We start from the raw sequence: 19,269 nt of genomic DNA, 5'->3' as shown, positions 1-19,269 counted from the left end.
TGCTACTCTCCAGCCTTTTGTCTCCCAGTCTATGCGTACGTCCAGACTTGCCTTGTCCCAGATGCAGAATCCAGCACTTAATCTCGTTAAACTTAATTTGGTTGATGATTGCCCAGCCCTCTAATTTGTCAAGATCTCTCAAGTAATTAGGCTGAGATTGTTTAGTAAAGAGATTTAAAAACTGACTTGATCATTTTGCGGTCACATGGTCACATCCAACACAGGCTATCAATTATGCTTCTTTCTTAATCTCTTACCAAAGATACGAAAATGGGATGGGGAGAATGATTAGTAGTTGCTAGAGCTGTCTTGTCCTGCTTTCATGTGGCTATAGTGTGTACTCTTTTCTTGTGACTTAAAATCCCATCAAAAGCATCTGTGTTTTTGTTGTCTCCAGGCCAGATTAGTGTATCTTTCTGTACTGTGTTTTTTGACTTAGCAACTCTACCTGTGGCAGGTGAAGCCTTGGTAAAAGTCTATGTTACATGGTACGGGGATTGATCTGTTGAGCTTAATATTTTTACATGCTGCATATAGAAGAATTCATGCATCGTTTAGAGTTATGAATTTTTAGATGGTTTCTGCTTTACTTCTATTTAGAAACTTTTTGGGTAGGAATTTGTTGCTTTCGTCAAACTAAGACACCAAGCCTTACGTCTTTTTGACTATGTTGCAAAGATTTTTTGCTTACACAGATAATTGATGAGAAAGAGTACTCACTTGGCAGTGGTGTCTTGTTCATTTTTTTTAATATATAGTTCTGTGACAAAACATCAACTGTTCAATAAAGTTAGGTTTCTTATTTTCTTGCCATTATATGATATAATTTTTATTTCTTCAAGCATATTTCAGAAGCATAAAATTCAGCAATTTTTGAATAACTGATTTTCTATGCTTCACCGAGAACTATCAAAGCTTATTTTTTAGGAGATGAGTGCATGAAACATGGATTTTAATAACTTTTCAATTCATTAGCATTTATTAATTTTCAAGGAATATATAATATTCCTATTTTCTATCTATATTTCTAGGTTTTATTGGCACTCTGAGCAGATTTGCGTTAGGTGTTTCTACTAAGAATGTGTAGAAAGGAGATACGGTTACATTTTCCAAATGGATTGCTTTTGAAAAAACATTTTTCTGTGAATTTTCTCTGGAACAATGGAAATGGGGAAGGGGAAGAAGCTCAAACAAGAACAAAACATTTTGACTGAGTTAAAACATTTTCTACCTTCCATCTTCTGTTCTCCTCAAATGAGTTGTTTTACAGGTCACATGATTTTCTGGCTTTGTTCAGACTTGGAATGATTATTGTTTTAAAAATTTTAAACTGTAATTTACTATTTTGTCTAATCTTATAATTAGCTGAGAAATTTTTCAGTTTAATTTTTGTTGCAGCAGTGCATAAGAAAATATGTTCGTACAAAACTTTTGAATGTGGTTTTTTACATAGTTCATAGTCAATTATTCAATTACAAAGTTTACTTACTTTAAAGGCTTTATTTGAATCTGATTCCTTTTGGATTGCTCAGAACTGTGATTTTTATTAGTCTGTTCCATTCTTTACAAATACACTTCAGCAATTTTCTTGGTGTAGGTTTTGGTGTAATCTCTAGGAACAGGTAGGGCACTGGAGATAACTTTGAGAGACGTTGTGAATAAGATTAAATATTTAAAATAATCCTATTTAAAACTAGGACTTTAACATGGATTTAAAAGCCTAAATTACTGTTGCCTATTGTGATTTTTCTTACTGAAAGGATGAAACCACCTATAATTCATGCTGCTATCCATAGCAGTTACAAAATGCTTAGCGTTTTAAATCACACAACTATTATTTGCCTTCCTCATATAGGTTGAAGTCAGAAAGAGATTTGATTTAGAAAGGGATATCCAATCCCATTTTTCCTTTTGTTTGGTAATCTTTGCATTCATTTTCCATGCTGAGAAAATTCTGTCCTTCTGTAAATGTGTGACTAAGTTATATGCAAGATTTGGGTAGATGAGTCATGTGAATGCAAGCAATTTAATATTCCCTTATTTGTATTTTTGGCATTAAATTTACTGGTTTTTTCTGATGACTGTCTTTTGAAAGGGAGTTTTACACTTACCTTAAAATTTCAACCCAGCTTTCTGACTTTATTTTTTCTGATTTTTTTAATTTCTGATTTTATTTTTGTTGCTACTGAATTTTAGTTTAATTAACATCATAGTGCATTTACAGAGCAAAGGTTCATGCTGAAGTTACTGCACTTCTGCTGTGCAAGATGATGTTATTCTCTTTCAAAGGGTTTCAGAAGAAAACATTTCTTCCTCATAAATCCAAAGCTCCACCAAAACAGAAAAGCCTCAATTATATTGCACTCCAAGTCACAATAATTTATTCTGTATTAGAACTGTGTTTCCAAAAGTGTGGCTCAGTATGTTTTCCTTTTAATAAGAAATTTCATGTTTAAAGCACACCAGTGCAATGTTTGACATGAAAAAAGAGCCAAATAGTTGAAATGCATTAGGCAAGGTCACTGCCATGTGGCACAATTTTACTGTGCAAATGTGAGGTTGAAATTGTAAATTTGATTCTTACTCCTGTTACATGTACTTCGAATCTCTTCAAAGCTTTGAATTTATGTTTTTTATGTTGATTAAATTTAAGTAAATACTAAATGAGAATACACTTTTGACTTACAGGCACTTGCAGACCAATTTGAGGATACAAATACGTCAGTATCTGAACGGATGAAGATTTTCTACTGTTGCCAGGTGCCTCCACGTTGGGCCATACAGGTGTGAAGCAACCTCATTTGATGCTTTACTTTAAAGTCTTTTGTTCTTATCATTTTTGATACTGCATGAGTCTAAATCAAGAATCCAATACTATGACTTTGCATTGAAACGTTGTAGAAATAAGACGTAACCCAACAACACTCTGTTTTTCTGGAAACAAATCAAGTTCTACAATATTTTGCTTTCAGATCTCTTATTCTGTCGTGCATGGAAGTAATTGCTTGTAGTGTGCTTCATCTTTATTTTCTTTTTTCCTTCCTTAAAATATAGACAAATTTTCAAGCTTCCAACATATCTCCAGTAAAAATAATTTTCCACTGTGTTACTATTTGTTGCTCTTACTTACATTACTGTTACTTGCATCTTTGTCCGCCTTGTAATGATCATTAACTTTGAGCTGTTTTCAGGAAGCAGATTGTGGTCAAAGCAGCCAAATAAGAGTTAATAGTGCTGACGAAGTCTTTATTTTCTTGACATGCACTTTATACTATTGTTGAAGGGACATTTTTTTAAGACTAAAATGTTTATCTTGAAGGTAAACTCCTTTCTAGAATAGAAATCTCCACATCAGCCTTATTTGGTGATGCATATATTTTCTTAAGTTTGTCGTTAAATTCATCATTACAAATCTCCAAAGGTGCGCATGTTTCATTTTTAATGATGTTTTATTGCTTTCACTTTGGCTCCTAGTTGAAACATGTCTTGTTTTTACCAATCATATTTTCTTCTAATATTTTCAAATTATTCCACGCAACCTTTCAACAAGCACTTGCAATAAAACTAGCAAATGTGGTTCTCATTTCCAGTTGCCAAAGTGGCACTTTTCAATCCAAGACAATTTTCCAAGCCAAAGATAGAAATATACATAGTTATACATTTATTTGAAAGAACTGTAGCCAACTTAATTTTTTTGACAACTAACCTATTTACATATAGATTATTCCTCAGATTTGTAACAGTTACTGAAGCCAATTATATAAAGGGAAGTCCATGACATCTATGCAGAACTTAAGGAAATCTATTCAGGATCACCAAAAATGCTGCAGAGGCTCCCTGTGCAGGATCTCATAGCATAATTAGGTGTCCTTTTACAGAATGTTCCCATTTGTTTTGGTAAACCAAATAGTATATTTCTCATACACAGCAAATAAGTCATTCTTTCTTCAAAGATTGAAAGCTATATGCAAACTTAATCTCCTCTTAAAAAAAAAAGATAAGCAAAAGACCAAAGGCAACTTTTCTAAGTTGTGAAAACATACCTTGTTTATTTTTCAGTTGAAGGAATTGCTCGTTTATTTTCGTAACTATGCTGAAATAATAGCTGGATTTGTAATAACAAAGAGGGTGGCTTATCAGTGAGGAAAACTCAACTGAGGAATTGATCCTGAACTTAAATCCAATATTGATTTGACTGAAAACTAACATCCTTTCACAGTGGCTGTTTGGGGAACTGATCTCTAGCAGTGTACCTAGCAAAGTTGTTTCAGAACTTTCCTCCATCTGTATTTACACAGGTACAGATTGCGATGGCAAGCATTGCTAGAAGCAGCTTTAATGCCTTCCTTTAGCCTGTTTCCCACTCTCCGTGTTCCCAGCAATCTGCTGCAGCTGCTCTCCAGCCGCACAGGCCATGTGCCTCACTTAAGGAGTGCAAGTTCTCTCTCAATTCATCCTTCACATGTGTGTTTCAATTTTTATATTATTGTAAACTAGTTCAAAGTAGTTGAGTTACTGGCATGAGCTGGAGTAAAATCAAAGCAATTATTTTTCTATTGATTTTTTTTTTTGAGGTACATAAATTTTCTGAGGCTCCAGCTAGAGGTTTCAAGAGGGTAATTTCATATTCTCTCTGCTTCTTGTTGATGTCAGAAATTCTTCTAACATCTTATAAAACTGTTAAGGGTACTATGCACCTATTTTCAGTTCTGGCATTTCTTATTTTTTCAGCGTCAGCTTGCAAGCTTACTCTTTGAGCTCGGGTGCACCAGCTCTGCCTTACAGATATATGAGGAGCTGGAAATGTGGGAAGATGCAGTAATCTGCTATGAAAGAGCAGGACAGCATGGGAAGGTAAGAAAAACTGGTTTTCACAGCTGGCATCATTAGTCTTGCAGTAGGATCTGAAATATGAAAGACTGTCTGACTTTACCTGTCAATTCACTGATGACATGCCTTTATATAGTGGAATTGTGAGGTAAGTCCATTTAGGAGACAGGATGTGGAGATCTGTTACTACCTGTGAGTGCTAAAATGGAAGATCTGGGATAATGACTACATGAAATAGAAGTAGATAAATCAGAAATAACTTAGGAAGAAAGAAGACAGTTAAATCTAACACATTAAAAGAATTGCAAAGAAAGCTGCTTCTAGATTTGGAGAAAAGATTGTGAGAGTGATTTTTGAAAATATTAAAGGAAAATTAAATTAATAACTACAGGTACACAGCAAAGTGCAATGTGGATATTGAAAGAAAGCTGTAGGATTCAGTCGTGATGAACTTTGAGAACTTTATCTGGATGGAATCTCAGATGTGACATAAATTAAACAGCTTTATCTTATATTTTTTTTAAGGCTATGGTAATATTTTCTTGAACTTCTCTATTGTCTCTTTAAAACTGCTGCACCTATATGCAATCAGCTCCAGGCTCAGACAGCTTTAAAGCCATCATCTGACTCAATGTATAGATGTATAGAATTGTTTAAAAATGCAAACTGTAGCAGCCTTCCTATTATTGAATGTTTTACTATTACTGTTAGAGCAATGGCAGGAGGATTTTAGTGATACCTGGAAACAACACCTATTTTTATGGAAGTTTAGCTATATTCTCTTTCTGGTACAATCTCTCGGACAGAGGGACTGTAATTAACAGGAAGTTAAGCTATTAAGCATTGCTTTCAGAATTTGTATAGCTTTCAGAAATACTCACCTTCAGAACCCAGAATATCTATTATCTTGTTTCTTCTCCTTTCTGTTCTGTTTAGGATATTGTATTATTAAATATATAAACGTATGTATGCCTTTATGAAGATGTGTGCTTACACTAATTAAGCTTACTGGATAGAGAGTTATAACTTAACAAAAAAAAAAGAACTTCTCAAATCTGCGGTTTTTTTTTATTATCATTCACCAATGCCAAATGCCAGTCATTATAAACTAACGAATATGTTTTTCTGTCAGTTCTGTGTCACATTATGCATGCCTTGGGGACCGTATTCTAATATCACAATCTTTTCAGTACAGTGGAGAAGTAGAGGTCAATACTTTCCATTTCCTGGAAATGCATTCTGTCCCAGTTACATTCACAAACCACCCTTAGGGAGTTATGAAAATGGCACTCAGAGAATAGGACAGGATATCTGACACAGGAAACTGCTTATAAATGCTTTCAGAATGAGCATTTGTGCTGTGCCTTGAAAACATAAAATGTTATGCAAGTACTAAGTGTAGATGGGACGAAAGGCAGCTTCACATTTAAAAAAAAACAACCTAGAAAATTAGAAGCATAATGTATACTCCAAGGGGAGTAACTATTTGTGCTTCTTATCAGAAAGCTTTCATTGTGTGAACTGTTTGTATTTATCAAAAGTATTATGTTTTTAAACATCTTAATTTCTCTTTTAGAAATATATCTGAATCTACTGAAGCAAGATATTCAGTAGATGTACATGTTATTAAAGAACTTAATATACATATGCCTAAAAGAATAAACTCTGTTAAATAGACATGTGTGTTTTTCACTCACAACTGCTTTTATATAGAAAGCATTAAATACTGGAAAACCTGACAAAACAGCCAGAAATCAGCAATGTCAATAACTCTGAGTACTTGGGCACTGAGTATAGGGTGTTCTTTCCACTTTAGAATTTTGCTCTGAAAAAAAAAAAAAACCTAAAGCATGTAGATAGGGTATACACAGCTCCACAGTATGCACTGGGGAAATACGTAGTTTGGAGTTGTAACAGAATAATAGAGCAGTACAAACTTTGCAGAAGAAGATACCAGTTACATTTAGCAAACTTTTTTGTGGATCCTTTCTTTCTATTAGATATGGCTCTAAATTCACTTGTTTCATAATTAGTAAAAAAAAAAAGAAAAATGGTTTTGTAACAAAAGTGTAACATGGTGCCAACCAATGAGCAAAGCAGGGCACAAAAGAAATGAAAAAGGTATTACAAAGTCTGAATGCAGTGCATGTTGATGGCCACTGTAGCCTTACCATTCTAGTATTTCAGTTGTATTTCTTTAACAGATCTACTTAAAAGCAGACACTACCTTCCATGTTTGTAATGAAAACTGATGTTGAAAAATGTCTCTCTCCCTCCTTTCTGTTCTGAGAGGGTGTCAGAGATCTCAGAAGTATTACTTACATTGGACAAATTTATTTGGTCTAGGTGAGTTCTCTTCAATATCACCTGAAACGTATAATGCACTAAAAATGGCTTTATTTCTCTGCTAAAGGAAAAGAAAGGATGAGCTCAAGATGTGCATTTTCAGTTCTTCCAGTAGAATTGAGGCCTTTCTCCCTGCAGAAGCTCTAGAGGGCTGTAGCTGCTGACCTTTGATAAAACCAAGAGAGCTGTTATTCTTTCAGCCCCACTTTCAACCTTGTCCCCATCATCTCATCAGAAGAAACAATGCAGTATGGAGCCTATTTTTACACCTACATACCCAGCAATCCACCTTCCACAGAGCCATTTTTCTTGTCATGACACGAGAAAGATTCTTCAAAACATTTGAGTAAGGAAATACATTTATAGTACAGTGTCAGAAACTTACTTTTAAATTCAGGAAATGCTTCCCATTAGCAAAGGTAAGTAGCGCTATACTGATTAGTGCATAAGGATGGTTCAAGAACTCAACTTTTTTTCATTATGCATCATAGCAGACCTTGCAGGCAAGTAAGCATTCCTTCTAGGTAGCTGCAAAACAGAGAAGGGAGTAAATGGAGCAAATGATTTACCCAAGGTCATCCGTAAAGTTACAGGTAAAGACAAAATTAAAACAACAAGAGCCATTTTCCCACTCACTTCCATGCTTATCTGTTCTGTCTCTTCATGCTTCTTCTCTTGTAGCCTAGCAAACACTGCAAGCAGAAAAGATGAAAGTATTTTAGGAAATATTTTGAACTTGGAATGAGTTGTCAAATAATAGAACTAGTAGATCCTTGTAATGAATGAGGCCTAATAGAGACTCTTAGGAAACAAAAAACATGAATGGGAACGCACACAGGGTATGGCATGTGGAAGTTTAGGGTTGGTAAACAAAATGTAGGATTAATCGTGAACTTGATTTCCAGGCATCTCTGTAGTGAGAAATACGAATATTTATTTAAACCAAAGCCCTCTTTACTGACTGAATTTTGCAAAGCATTTCCTATTTAATTCCTGTATATATTGAAATAGTCCAGAAAGCAAGATAACAACATAAATCTTCCTCGTCTGTAAATCCTCTGACTTTAGAACTGAGTTTTGATTTCCATCCATTCCAGTGTAGACCATTCTGCGAACAGCAGTGCTATTATAATTAAATCTCTTTCAGTTGGCAAGGGTTATGCAGCTTCAATTTTTTACTTTTTTTAGTAACTTTTACTTTTTTTTTATGAAACATTCAATTATTAAGCATCCTTGTTGGTATTTTATATCTGTTTAATGGGTAAAAATAAATCTCTGATGGTTACATTTCTTTCATGTACATTGTATGTACTGAATGAAAAAGATTCCTTGATTATGTCTTTATTGTTAAGACAAAGTTTGCTCTTTGCAAAAGCAGAGCTCTTATCAGACATTAAAAGTGCATTCTTTGAAATAGCTTACTATAAAGTTAGAAGAAGGGAATATTTTTTCTTAGTAAAATGAGGAATCCTGTTTTGAAGTATTATCTGGTTTTGTAGAAGACAAATTATAAATGTTGTGAGAATATGGTACTTTTAGTTTGCTGTTATGATCCTTTTTATAAGCTTTTAAAGATTGAAGTAATAAAAAGGTTTGTAACGTGCCAGAGAGGTGATCAGATAGCTAATCAGATGAAGACAAATCAGACTTGTGCTTATTTAATTCTCTGTTTTATCTCTGCGCTGAAATATTTACATTGGCAATGAATTCTTGTAAGCTTAGACCAGAACATGATGTCTTTATGCTCTTAAATGTGAAATGCAATTAGTGCGTGGTTGGCTTACTAGTCTAGTGTGTGATTAGTACTAGGCACGACCACAGAATAACAACCTAAATTTGGGAGTGCCCTATTGAGTAAGAGGTAAAGCAGCAGCATGCAATGCACTTTTCACATCATAGCTGCTGTCTGCACCGTAAAATTTGAATATTTTTTCTTTATTTGAAGAAGAAGAAACCCTTACCTTTTGGTGTCTAATGTGATTACTGAAATAACAAACTGTTCGGTTTGCTCTAGGGAAAAAAAACTGTCTTAAAGATCTGTTGTTAGTTTCTTAGTTCTTGTCATGGCAATTAATGGATACAGAGAGAGGGGAGTAAGCCGTCTTTTAACCAAATTCTCTGCAAGTGCAGTCCTGTTAGGCTAGGTTGTCTAACACTTTCACTAATGCTAATTCTAAATTTTGAGTAATCAGATTTCCTTTTCTTGGGAGGACTGTTCCAAAGTCACTTAAAAACACTTGCCATTAAGTTGTTATCCTAATGTTCATTTCCTAATTTTCTTCTAAATGTGATTCCATTTTTTGAATGGAATACAAGCAAAAGATCCCTTTACAAATCTGAAGCAATACACTTCCTTCTTCATTTTTTGTATACTTCAAATATTTGCAGACTTTTCCTACTGAATTAGTTAATAAAAATTATATAAAGAATGAAGTGTTATCATCAATATATATTAAAGCTTTCAAAAACAGAACATTAGAAGAAGTCAGTTTTCTAAATATGGTTTTTCAGACAGGATCAGTCAGTTTTACTGATTGGAGGAGAGGGAGTAAAAGACTGTATAGCAGACATTTATTTGATTCTTGACCTATCATCTGAATGGAAAATAAAACAGTTCTCAAAAACAAGAAAAGCAATGATTTCCACGCAGAGGTGAACACAGCTTTCCTTTTAGATAAACTAGCTATGAGAGAAAAATAACAAGTGTTAGTGTCAAACTCTAATTCAGTGACAGGCTGTATTGGAGCTCTTGGTGTAGATGATTCAAACAGATCTTTTCAAACAGAAAATCTATACTGAGCTGAATTATGTATGTGACATTTTTGCAGTGGGGGACTGAGGTAAGAGTTTGGCCTGAACAAGAGATCATCTGTCTAGCATATTTATCTTCTCAAAAAGCCATGAAAGCATACTATCTCATGCTTAAAAGAGAAACAATAATTTCATTGTTAGAGTGAGATAGCAACACTGAGATAAAGAGCTTTTGAAAATTGGTTACAGACCATAATAAATTGTCTGGGAGACCCAGCTTATGTCTTCTCTTCAATAATACTGTACATATTTTTAACATGTCTAATCTCAAACATTTAGATATATATATATTTGTATGAAAATTAGATGCATCTTCAGACATAATATGTAGGTTGCTCTGAAAGTAATGCCTCTTATTTATTTCCATGGAAACTCAACAGATACAAAGAGCACAATAACACTATCTGATAGAGCAAATTCTCCACTACAAAACACTATTTTTCAACAGTCACCACCATTAGCTCTGCATTTTCATCAGTGATGAACAAAAGCCTGCATATCATGCTTGTAAAAATCTGCACCATCTGAAGTGATCCACTGTTGCTGTCAATACTGCTGAAAAGCACCACCGACCACCTCACTGTGCTCACATCCACTGTTTAGTCTCCATGAACATTCAGCAAGTATGTCAAGGGTGCCATTTTCTTCTGTGTAGAGGAATTCAGCTCCATACCTTTGCTTCATATGCACTTCCGTGTCAGACTGCTGCTGCTATCTGCCACATGGCAACAAAATGTTAGAGTATTGACTGGAAGTTTCAACCTCTGCTGCCGTACCACCACCATCTGCCTCTGATGTTGTGGGCCAACATAATAAAATAAGAGGCATTACTTTTGGAGCAGCCAGCCCTTGCAGAATGGAAATAGCCGTCTTCAGAAAAGAGTAGTTATAGAAAAAGTAATGACAACCTTTGCAGACTATAAACTGCGATGATAATTGCAGATGATAAACTAATAGAATTGCACATACTTTAATAATGCTGATACTACATTGTTACGAGGTGAGTGTAGATCTGATGCCCTGCACTGATATTTGGTCTTGAGAGAGAATATACATGCATAAGATAGAAGATTAGGATTTTGCATTAAACCAAAGGCCACTATATTATGTTGATACTGGAGTCTTGTGTTTGTCGTTTTCTTTGTTATATATTTTTGAAGGACAGCTTGGAGCTTGATTCTCTTTAGACTTCCTCTAATGCCACACTGGATCAAGATGCCCTGACTGTTCCCATTTCTTAGTTTTTAATACATGATTACAAGGTATTAAAATGGAATTTGTTCTGATAACCGATTAACTGAAAATAAATTGCCCCATTGATTAATTGATTTATCTTTGTTCTTTAACAGGCAGAAGAAATACTGAGGCGAGAGCTAGAGAAGAAAGAAACACCAGGATTATACTGTTTGCTTGGTGATGTTCTTAAAGACCACCAATGCTATGACAAGGCCTGGGAGCTCTCCAAGCACCGCAGTGCCCGTGCACAACGCTCTAAAGGCCTCCTCCATCTCCGCAACCGGGAATTCAGGGAATGTGTAGAGTGCTTCGAACGTTCAGTGCAGATCAACCCTATGCAGGTCAGGAAATGATACAAATGCGACCGTGTCTTGGTGCGTTAAGATTTGAAGGATGAGAATCATTTTTAAAAGGCAATTCTGCAAAAATGTTAAAATGACTGTTTTGTGTTCTACACAATTACTACACTTCTGCTTTAGAAAAATTTTAAAAGTTTTCAGTCTTGAAAATCTTATATCCAGAAGCTGTTTGGTATTTAAATTCCATGTTTTTTTCCAGTGAATCTCAGTCTTGTGCTTATTCAAATGTACTCCAGATAACATAAAAACACCTTTAGAACAGACATCAAAATGAACACAAATTCTTCCTTTATCTACCAGTTCCCTTAATGTCTCAGGAAATGCCAGTGTCAACCAAGTCTGTACTAGTACCCAAATAGGAGACTTATTGAAATCAAGATGACTCCCAGAAAATGAAGGGCTGCAGAAGTTGGCCTACAGGACTCAAAACTGAGAAATATTCTGCTGAGATGCAATTTTATTTTATATCTTATCCGAAGGAAGTTTAAAGTGAAAGGCAGTGCACAACAAATAGTCCAGTCCATATAGGAAAGTGAACACTTCCTCCTCTTGTTGCTCAGGAAGATCTATTTAAGATTCAGTTTAATTGTTTCAAACAAATAGATTGCGTAAATGAATAGCGTGAATTGGCATATCACTGTCTTCTAAAGTCTTTCTGTATTCTGTTACTGGAGATTTGAATTGTTTCCTATTCTGGATGTCTTGTGCACAAAGAGCAGATAGGCAGGTGATTCTAAATTCAAGAACTTCGATACAAGGAAATGCTAGGAAAATTCATTTGTTAGTTGTTTACAGAATTGGGAATAATTTATTAGGTAAATAAGGACTCCATGTCACAAAGATTTCTTTTCTTTTGAGCGGGTATCAGAAACCTTTTTGGAAAAAGTCATTTTAAACTACAGCAAGTGATTCCCCAAAATATCTGATGGATAAAACCATTCCGTCAGACCTCCTTCAAACCTATGTGCTCTTTGTCAACCAAACTTGTTGGAGGTCTCTGAGGTAGGCCTCTACAGTATGACCCAACTACCATATTAGACTTTAAGAATCAACAAAGGGATTAAAATCTCACAGTTCAAATGTATCTGAAACCCTTCATTAACACTGATGCTCATGGAATGACTTGTTTCTGTGTGTGCCTAATGGGTGACAGCTGCATTTCTTTTGCACTTTCACTAAGAGCATCTTGCAAGGGTGGGCTGAGACCATTCCAGTGGGTTAGTGAAAGAGAAGGGAAAGGAGATAAAAGAGCTCATGCAGTGAGTTCTCCAAATGTGAAAGAAAGACTGAGTAAAATAAAGCTTACAGCTTGTTAAATTACAGATTTGTTTGTTTTTGTACTGAAGAGTGTATGGTTCTCTCTATCAGGTCAGTTTGTGCTTGAGTTTTCTGGAAATTATGTTCATGGCACTTTTTTTATGCCCATACTATTTTCCACCATATTACAGTCTGCATGAAAAGAATAATCATATTCTGTGCTAGACTATTTGGCTCATAAATTCTCAGGATAATTTTCCTGGGTGTGAGGCAAAACAAGAGATCTCTCTCAATTTTAGGAGGACAGTCATATTTCAGAAATCAGCTTACCATCAACTTTGTCTGGTATTTAAAGCTTTGGACACTGGGCCTTTTTCACAAGTCTCTTTCTCATTCCTCTTCTAATATTAAAAGTAACTTAAAGAAGAGTTTGCTAGAATCTCTCATTGGAAAAGATAGAATCAAGTTTCTGTACTTTCTTAAACTATAGTATGTTCTGTCAGCATGATGCATTCAAAGCCATCTAAATTACAAGGCAGATAAAATGTTCCAAAAATGAGTAATTAAAAAGATACTCAGGTAGGATTTCACTCAAGTAGAGCTCTTAAAAGTTTAATTACTAATTGCAAAGACTCATTCCAGTCTGCAGGTGATAAATGGTTTCTGAATTAACACTGTTATCAACCTACGAGTGTTATATTGAAGAGCTCACTAGATTCTAAACAAAACAGAATAGCATGTATTTTTCCTTACATAAATAGCAGAAATTACATTAAAAATGAATTTTTTTTAAGTATTTAGTTATACTTTTAACGAATTGTTTTGGAATCATGTTCCCACTAATATAAGTGCTTAGACTTACATTAGACTTACAATAATTTCATAATCATTTAGACTTATTCAAAACTTGTGTGGAAATTCCTGATGACTGCTTTTAATGGAGTCTAAGCCTAAATTCTCCTCCTTTGCTGGTCACTCTCTTTTGTCTTGAAAAGGAGAAAATTTCACAGATCATTTTCATGTGTTTTTCCAATCAGTAGTGAGATTTGAACCTTTAGCCAACACTTCTTCTTTAATTTCCAAAAAAGAACGTTAACCTAGTTCCCAAGTCTTGACAAAACTTTTTTTGAACTTTGGATGAAATTTCCCTTAGTCTGCTTTGCTTTGATCATTCTACTTTCTTACTCCACTTTTCATATCCAGGGAGTTATCAATCTAGAAAGAAGAGAAAGGGAGTTAACCAGGTAGCAGCTAGTGAGAGTGCTGTCTCCTGGAAACTGGATGGATAAGAGACTAAAAAATGAGGCGGGACTAATTTTATTTCCTGTTAATTTTGCCATCTGAGATTTGGGAAACAATTTGTTTTTTATCCATATGCAGTTTCTTCTCAGAGTGATGAGTTTAAGGATTGTGAAAAAGTTAACAGGCTGACTATGCTGAAAAGTAGATTTTCATGATTGTACAGGCCAGATATAATTGGCAGAACCATCTCTGCATCCACATGATCCAAGAATCAGCCATCCCATATACACTACCAAATGCAAAAAGATGTTTATTGCTAAGCTTGGTCAGTTCTTTTCTTGATGTGTTGAAGATTGCCTATCTGGGTGCCAGATATGGCAGAGATAAATGTAATATGTTTATATACTGGGATCTCAGATAGGTTTTGAAGCAGATTAACAATGAATTCCGTAGCAGGTAACTCAGATTAATCCAGCTGGATCAGACATTCTTACTAATTTTAAGTTGGGGGTGAAAGACAGGAAAACTGGACTGATTTGGAGAGAGTCGCATAAAATATCTGCTATAGAGGTCACAGTTATTCCGTAGAAGTAAACAGTTCCCTGCATATGAGCTAACAGCTTGATCAAAAAAATCAGAAATATTTCTTGTAAAATGTGGTTTCCTCAAAATAGGTTTCCTAGTATTTACCATTTGACTTACTAATGCTATAATGTGAACAGGAATTTTTCACAAGTTCAGGCAAAATATTCAAACCTTTGAACAGCTGTTGCTTTCTTCTCTAAATGAAGCTATGTTGTTAAACAACACTTCATGTATGGTTAAGTGATCTCAGTATAGTCAACATTTTTGTCAATATTTATTAAAACCTTGAACCTAAAGTTTTCCTATATTCTCCATATGGGATATTATTTATTCCGAAGTAATGCACTGTAAATGAAAATCAGGAAAAATCAACAAGAATAGCATGGTTTTGGGCATCGAAGCAAAGTGATTTCTTTCGTGAAGAAATATGCGTATATGTAATCATCCGTTTTTCTCTCCAGCTAGGTGTATGGTTTTCCTTGGGCTGTGCGTACATTGCTTTAGAAGGCTATGAGGGTGCTGCCAAAGCATTTCAGCGCTGTGTGACATTGGAACCAGATGTATGTACATTTCAACAATCTATTCAGATGGCTTATCTAAAAGCAACAAGGATGTTTGCATTATAAGCAAGCAAAGTAACAATGAAAAACTTCTTTAAACTTTAGCCCTCTGAATAAATTATACTTGTGCATAAAGGATATATTTTTGTTGTTAGGCATCATAAAAATTCTTGCCTAATACTTAACTTTGTCCAAGCGTGTGTGTGTGAATGTTAAAATACGCTTGAGCAGAAAATTCCTTTATGCTTGCATACATTGCTGAAACAGAAAAGAGAGTAGAACACAAAGAGAGGTAAAAAGAGATAAAATATTGAATTAAAATACTTAATCCTTTAAGTAAACGAATACTATTGTGGAAAAAAAAAGTCAAATAAGTGGCTATATGGCAGGCATGCTTTTCTCTTGGGGAAAAGAATAAAAGAGCAATAGATGATGACAGAGTAGTTTCTTTATTAATAAAATTGAAACGACTTGAGGGAAAAAAAAGTACAGACAGATAATCTTGTATTTAACTGGAAGTTTGCCGTTTTCATATATTGACATTTTGTTTCGATACAGTATATTTACTCCTAAATTGTGCTCACTTATCTCTCTGGGGCCTGTACTCGATTGTGTTCATTATGGGCAGACTTCTGTGCAGGTTTTGTGAGTAAAGAAAGGACGCTGAATTGACATTCAGTTACAAGGGATGAAACCTATCTCTGTACAATGACCTGCAACAACATCATGACCATTTTCATTCCCAAGATGATTTAAATGCTCCCTACTCCCGAGAATAGCATTTAGAACAAGAGTACATTTCATTGCAGTACCTGGGTTCCACTCTTGGAATTCAGTGGTACGGCTTTAAACTGACAGCACTGAAAGGTGATAGGCAGGTATTGTCTTGGCACGTGGCTTTGCTGCTTTTACCAGAGGAACGATTGAGCTTTGTGTAATCCTTTTCAGCCAAAGCATTTGATAATCGGTTATATTTATTTATTTTTCTTCATGTAATATTTTTTATTTTAATGTTATATATTTACATCTTGCCATGTATTACATATGATACGTTAATGTGTGATAAATATGCATGATACTTCAAAGTACTTCATTTACATATTTTTATCAAGAAAGTATAACGTAACTAACTTTTTTTTTTCTTTTTGTCATGATAGAATGCTGAGGCCTGGAACAATTTATCAACTGCATATATCAGATTAAAGCAGAAGTAAGTACTTCAAAACAATTAGAAAATACTGCTTCCAAAATAAGTAATTGGATTTTTTTTACATTGAGTTTTTTATTCTTGAGATGTGGTTAACTCATTTTTTCATGATTTTTATCCCTTCAGTTCTCTCTTCCAGGTTGAATCATTAATAAGTTTATTTTGCAGGAAGTGCACTTTCATAAGCTCTATAAAAGCAGCAGCTTCTCAACTTACACTTTTTTCTTCTAGTTAAATGCATTATGATGTAGTAATTATAACCAGTGCAAAACATTTATATTAAATATGGAAACTAATTTGCCTATTTAAAAAAGATATATTCATTTCAAACAGATCATATGTTCAGACATATGTCAATTCATACTGCATTAATCTCAGGAAAGTTAAGAGAAAAAGAGGTAGTATAATGTTATAAAAGCAAATGGAGATCTACACACATGAAAACTCACTTGCTCTTTTGTTTCTAATTCAGTCATTAGTGCAAGAATCTTTGACCTAAATGGACTGCCTTTCTTATTTTGTATTTCAACTCAGTATAATCAAAGTTGCTTATAAATACAGAATACCTGAAATAACTTAGTATTTAGGAAAAATTTTCTCATTATAACTCATCCCCAGTGAATTAAATAATAAAATAGGAAATATATTTTTAAAAAGCTTACTCAAAATCTGGTAACAGTTTATACAGTTATGCAGTCATGAGGAAAAATAGGAAAGGGACAAAGAATAGTAATTTTTCATAGAAGGAACATGTGAAGGAACTAATATTGTAAATAAATTCAAGAAATGATTTGAGATGTAGATGGAAACAGGAAGGAAGAGAAAGTGAAGGGTAAATGACTGCTTAAGACTAAAAAGGGTTGTAAAAATCAAAAGCTTGTTTCACCTATTCAGTAGTTCTTCAAATCTTCAGCAATGCCTTAAGAATGCAGGATTTAATTATAAAATCATACTGTCTCCTCTTTTAATTTCTCTGTAGCCTTTTGAAAATAAGATGATTATACACTTAGTCCAAAATAACTCTCCTCACTGAAAGCTCATTCTTCTTATCTTAGAGTGTATGTAATAGATTGCTCCTTTTTTTTTGTATAAAGTTCAAAAGGATGCGTTAAGTGCTCAATGTATTGGCTTATGCTTTGTATGTAAAATCCAAATTGTTTTCTGCCTATTCATCAACTACAAGGTTGATAAAGTAATGAGTGTTTGGTTTCACTTTATTGATTTAATTTTATAATTTTGAATCTACTTGTGATTAAACATGAGAAATGCATACGAAGTTTGCAAACTGTGATATCTTATCTAAAATGGTAAAGGGAGGTAGCTTTTGGGCATGTTTTCTCCATTAATCATGTGAGAGAGGAGTATGTGTTGAGAAATGTCAGCGTTATATGCTAATAGATAAGTGTAGCCTGTATTTACTGTGCAATAGCTTCTCCAAACTTATTACTGTGTAATCACTTACAGATTAAGACTGTGTGTGATTTTGTTTAATCCACATTGAAAACAGAGGATATTTGTTGTATGATTTATTTTGGAGGGGGCAAGCAATGGTGAAAGCATAGATTTTTCTAGTTCCAGCCTGCTAACCAACCAAAAAAAAAAAAAAATACAGTGAAAAAGAAGAATGAGAAAATGGGAAAGAAAAAAAAGATACCACAATTAATTGCTTTCTTTTGCTCCAGCCAGGCTCTTAAATCAGTCCCACCCAAGAGTTGTGCGTTTGGGTAAGGCTTAGCAGAGTCTCATAGAGCAGACAAATATAAAAATGTATATGTCTTTTTGAAGACTGTATGCAAACGACTTGCTGACACCCAAATGAATGGGGATTTGTTGTGTTTTGGCTTTGTTTGCTTTTAAAAGAGTTCACAAGTTTTCTGTATTCTGAATTTGCTCAAGAAAAATTAATTGTGATGAAAGCATGCTCTAATATTCAGTTCATCAGAAAATTTTCTGAGTGCTAGGAGGTCTCTGAAATTTAGATCACCTATTTCTTAAAGCAAACTGGGTCTACCTCTCTGCCCTTTGGGTGAAAGATTTCCAGTTTCCAAGACAGAATAACTGGTGCTGTCTGCTGGCTCCAGTTTGGATGTGAACTAGTTCAGGTGGTGCACTGGATAAAGATATTCCATCCTTCTATGATATGTAAAGCACAGAACACAGAGGACTTCATTGGCCTGTGGACTAATTTGCCTCAGCTGTTCCAAATGACCTGCTTTCCTTCAACAATTTTGCTCTATCACTCAGCTCTCTTTGGGTGTATGTAGTCAGTCTTTTAATACAATGGCTTTAGACTGGCACTCATTCAGAATTTTCCCTGATCCTGCCATTACAGACTTTTCATGATCCAGTAGTTAGTGAGCCTTTTTTCCTGGTTGGGATATTTACACTCTCCTGGACCTTCATTTTTGAAACTCATCCAACACTTTTTTTGAGCTGTCTTTCCTTAGAGAAAGCACTTTTAGCAACTTAAGTGATACAGCAAGCAAATAGCAAATTTTGAGAATAAGCCAGCTTTATATGATCTCTATTAAGAAGAGATTTATATCATACCTTCACAAAGATTTTTTTACCAGCCTGGGAAAACTCTGTTTCAGGTTTTCATTTCAGGAAAATTATTCCTTTGCGTTTTTTCTTCTCTTCACAACTATCTAGGTGAAATTAGGTTTCAATGAACTCTTAAAGTCATAAGAACCATATCATTCTGTGTCTCTAGCAAAGCTTTTCTTAAAATCTCGTTTATTGAAACTTTTGGCAGTACATATACAGCTTTGAACAGCATGCACCCAGACCGTACTGACATATGTTTCAGGTTGTATTAAGGCCTCTTATTCCTTCT

At 34.5% G+C, this 19,269-nt stretch overlaps 1 protein-coding gene across 2 annotated transcripts in view; it reads left to right on the top strand.

Moving 5' to 3' along the window:
* The window catches only part of TTC27 (tetratricopeptide repeat domain 27), a 107,145-nt gene that overhangs the window by 73,169 nt on the left and 14,707 nt on the right, over positions 1-19,269 (top strand). For both annotated transcript variants that reach the window (XM_021392469.1, XM_021392470.1), the window contains 5 exons: positions 2,689-2,784; positions 4,732-4,854; positions 11,337-11,564; positions 15,128-15,226; positions 16,384-16,436. In XM_021392469.1, coding sequence (XP_021248144.1) covers positions 2,689-2,784; positions 4,732-4,854; positions 11,337-11,564; positions 15,128-15,226; positions 16,384-16,436 — 599 coding nt within the window. The remainder of the gene's footprint in view (positions 1-2,688; positions 2,785-4,731; positions 4,855-11,336; positions 11,565-15,127; positions 15,227-16,383; positions 16,437-19,269) is intronic.

The sequence above is a fragment of the Numida meleagris genome, chromosome 3, assembly GCF_002078875.1.
Source record: "Numida meleagris isolate 19003 breed g44 Domestic line chromosome 3, NumMel1.0, whole genome shotgun sequence".
In the NCBI taxonomy this organism is placed as follows: domain Eukaryota; kingdom Metazoa; phylum Chordata; class Aves; order Galliformes; family Numididae; genus Numida; species Numida meleagris.
The sequence above is the reverse complement of the archived record's forward strand: the minus strand, read 5'-3'. Positions and strand labels throughout refer to the sequence as shown.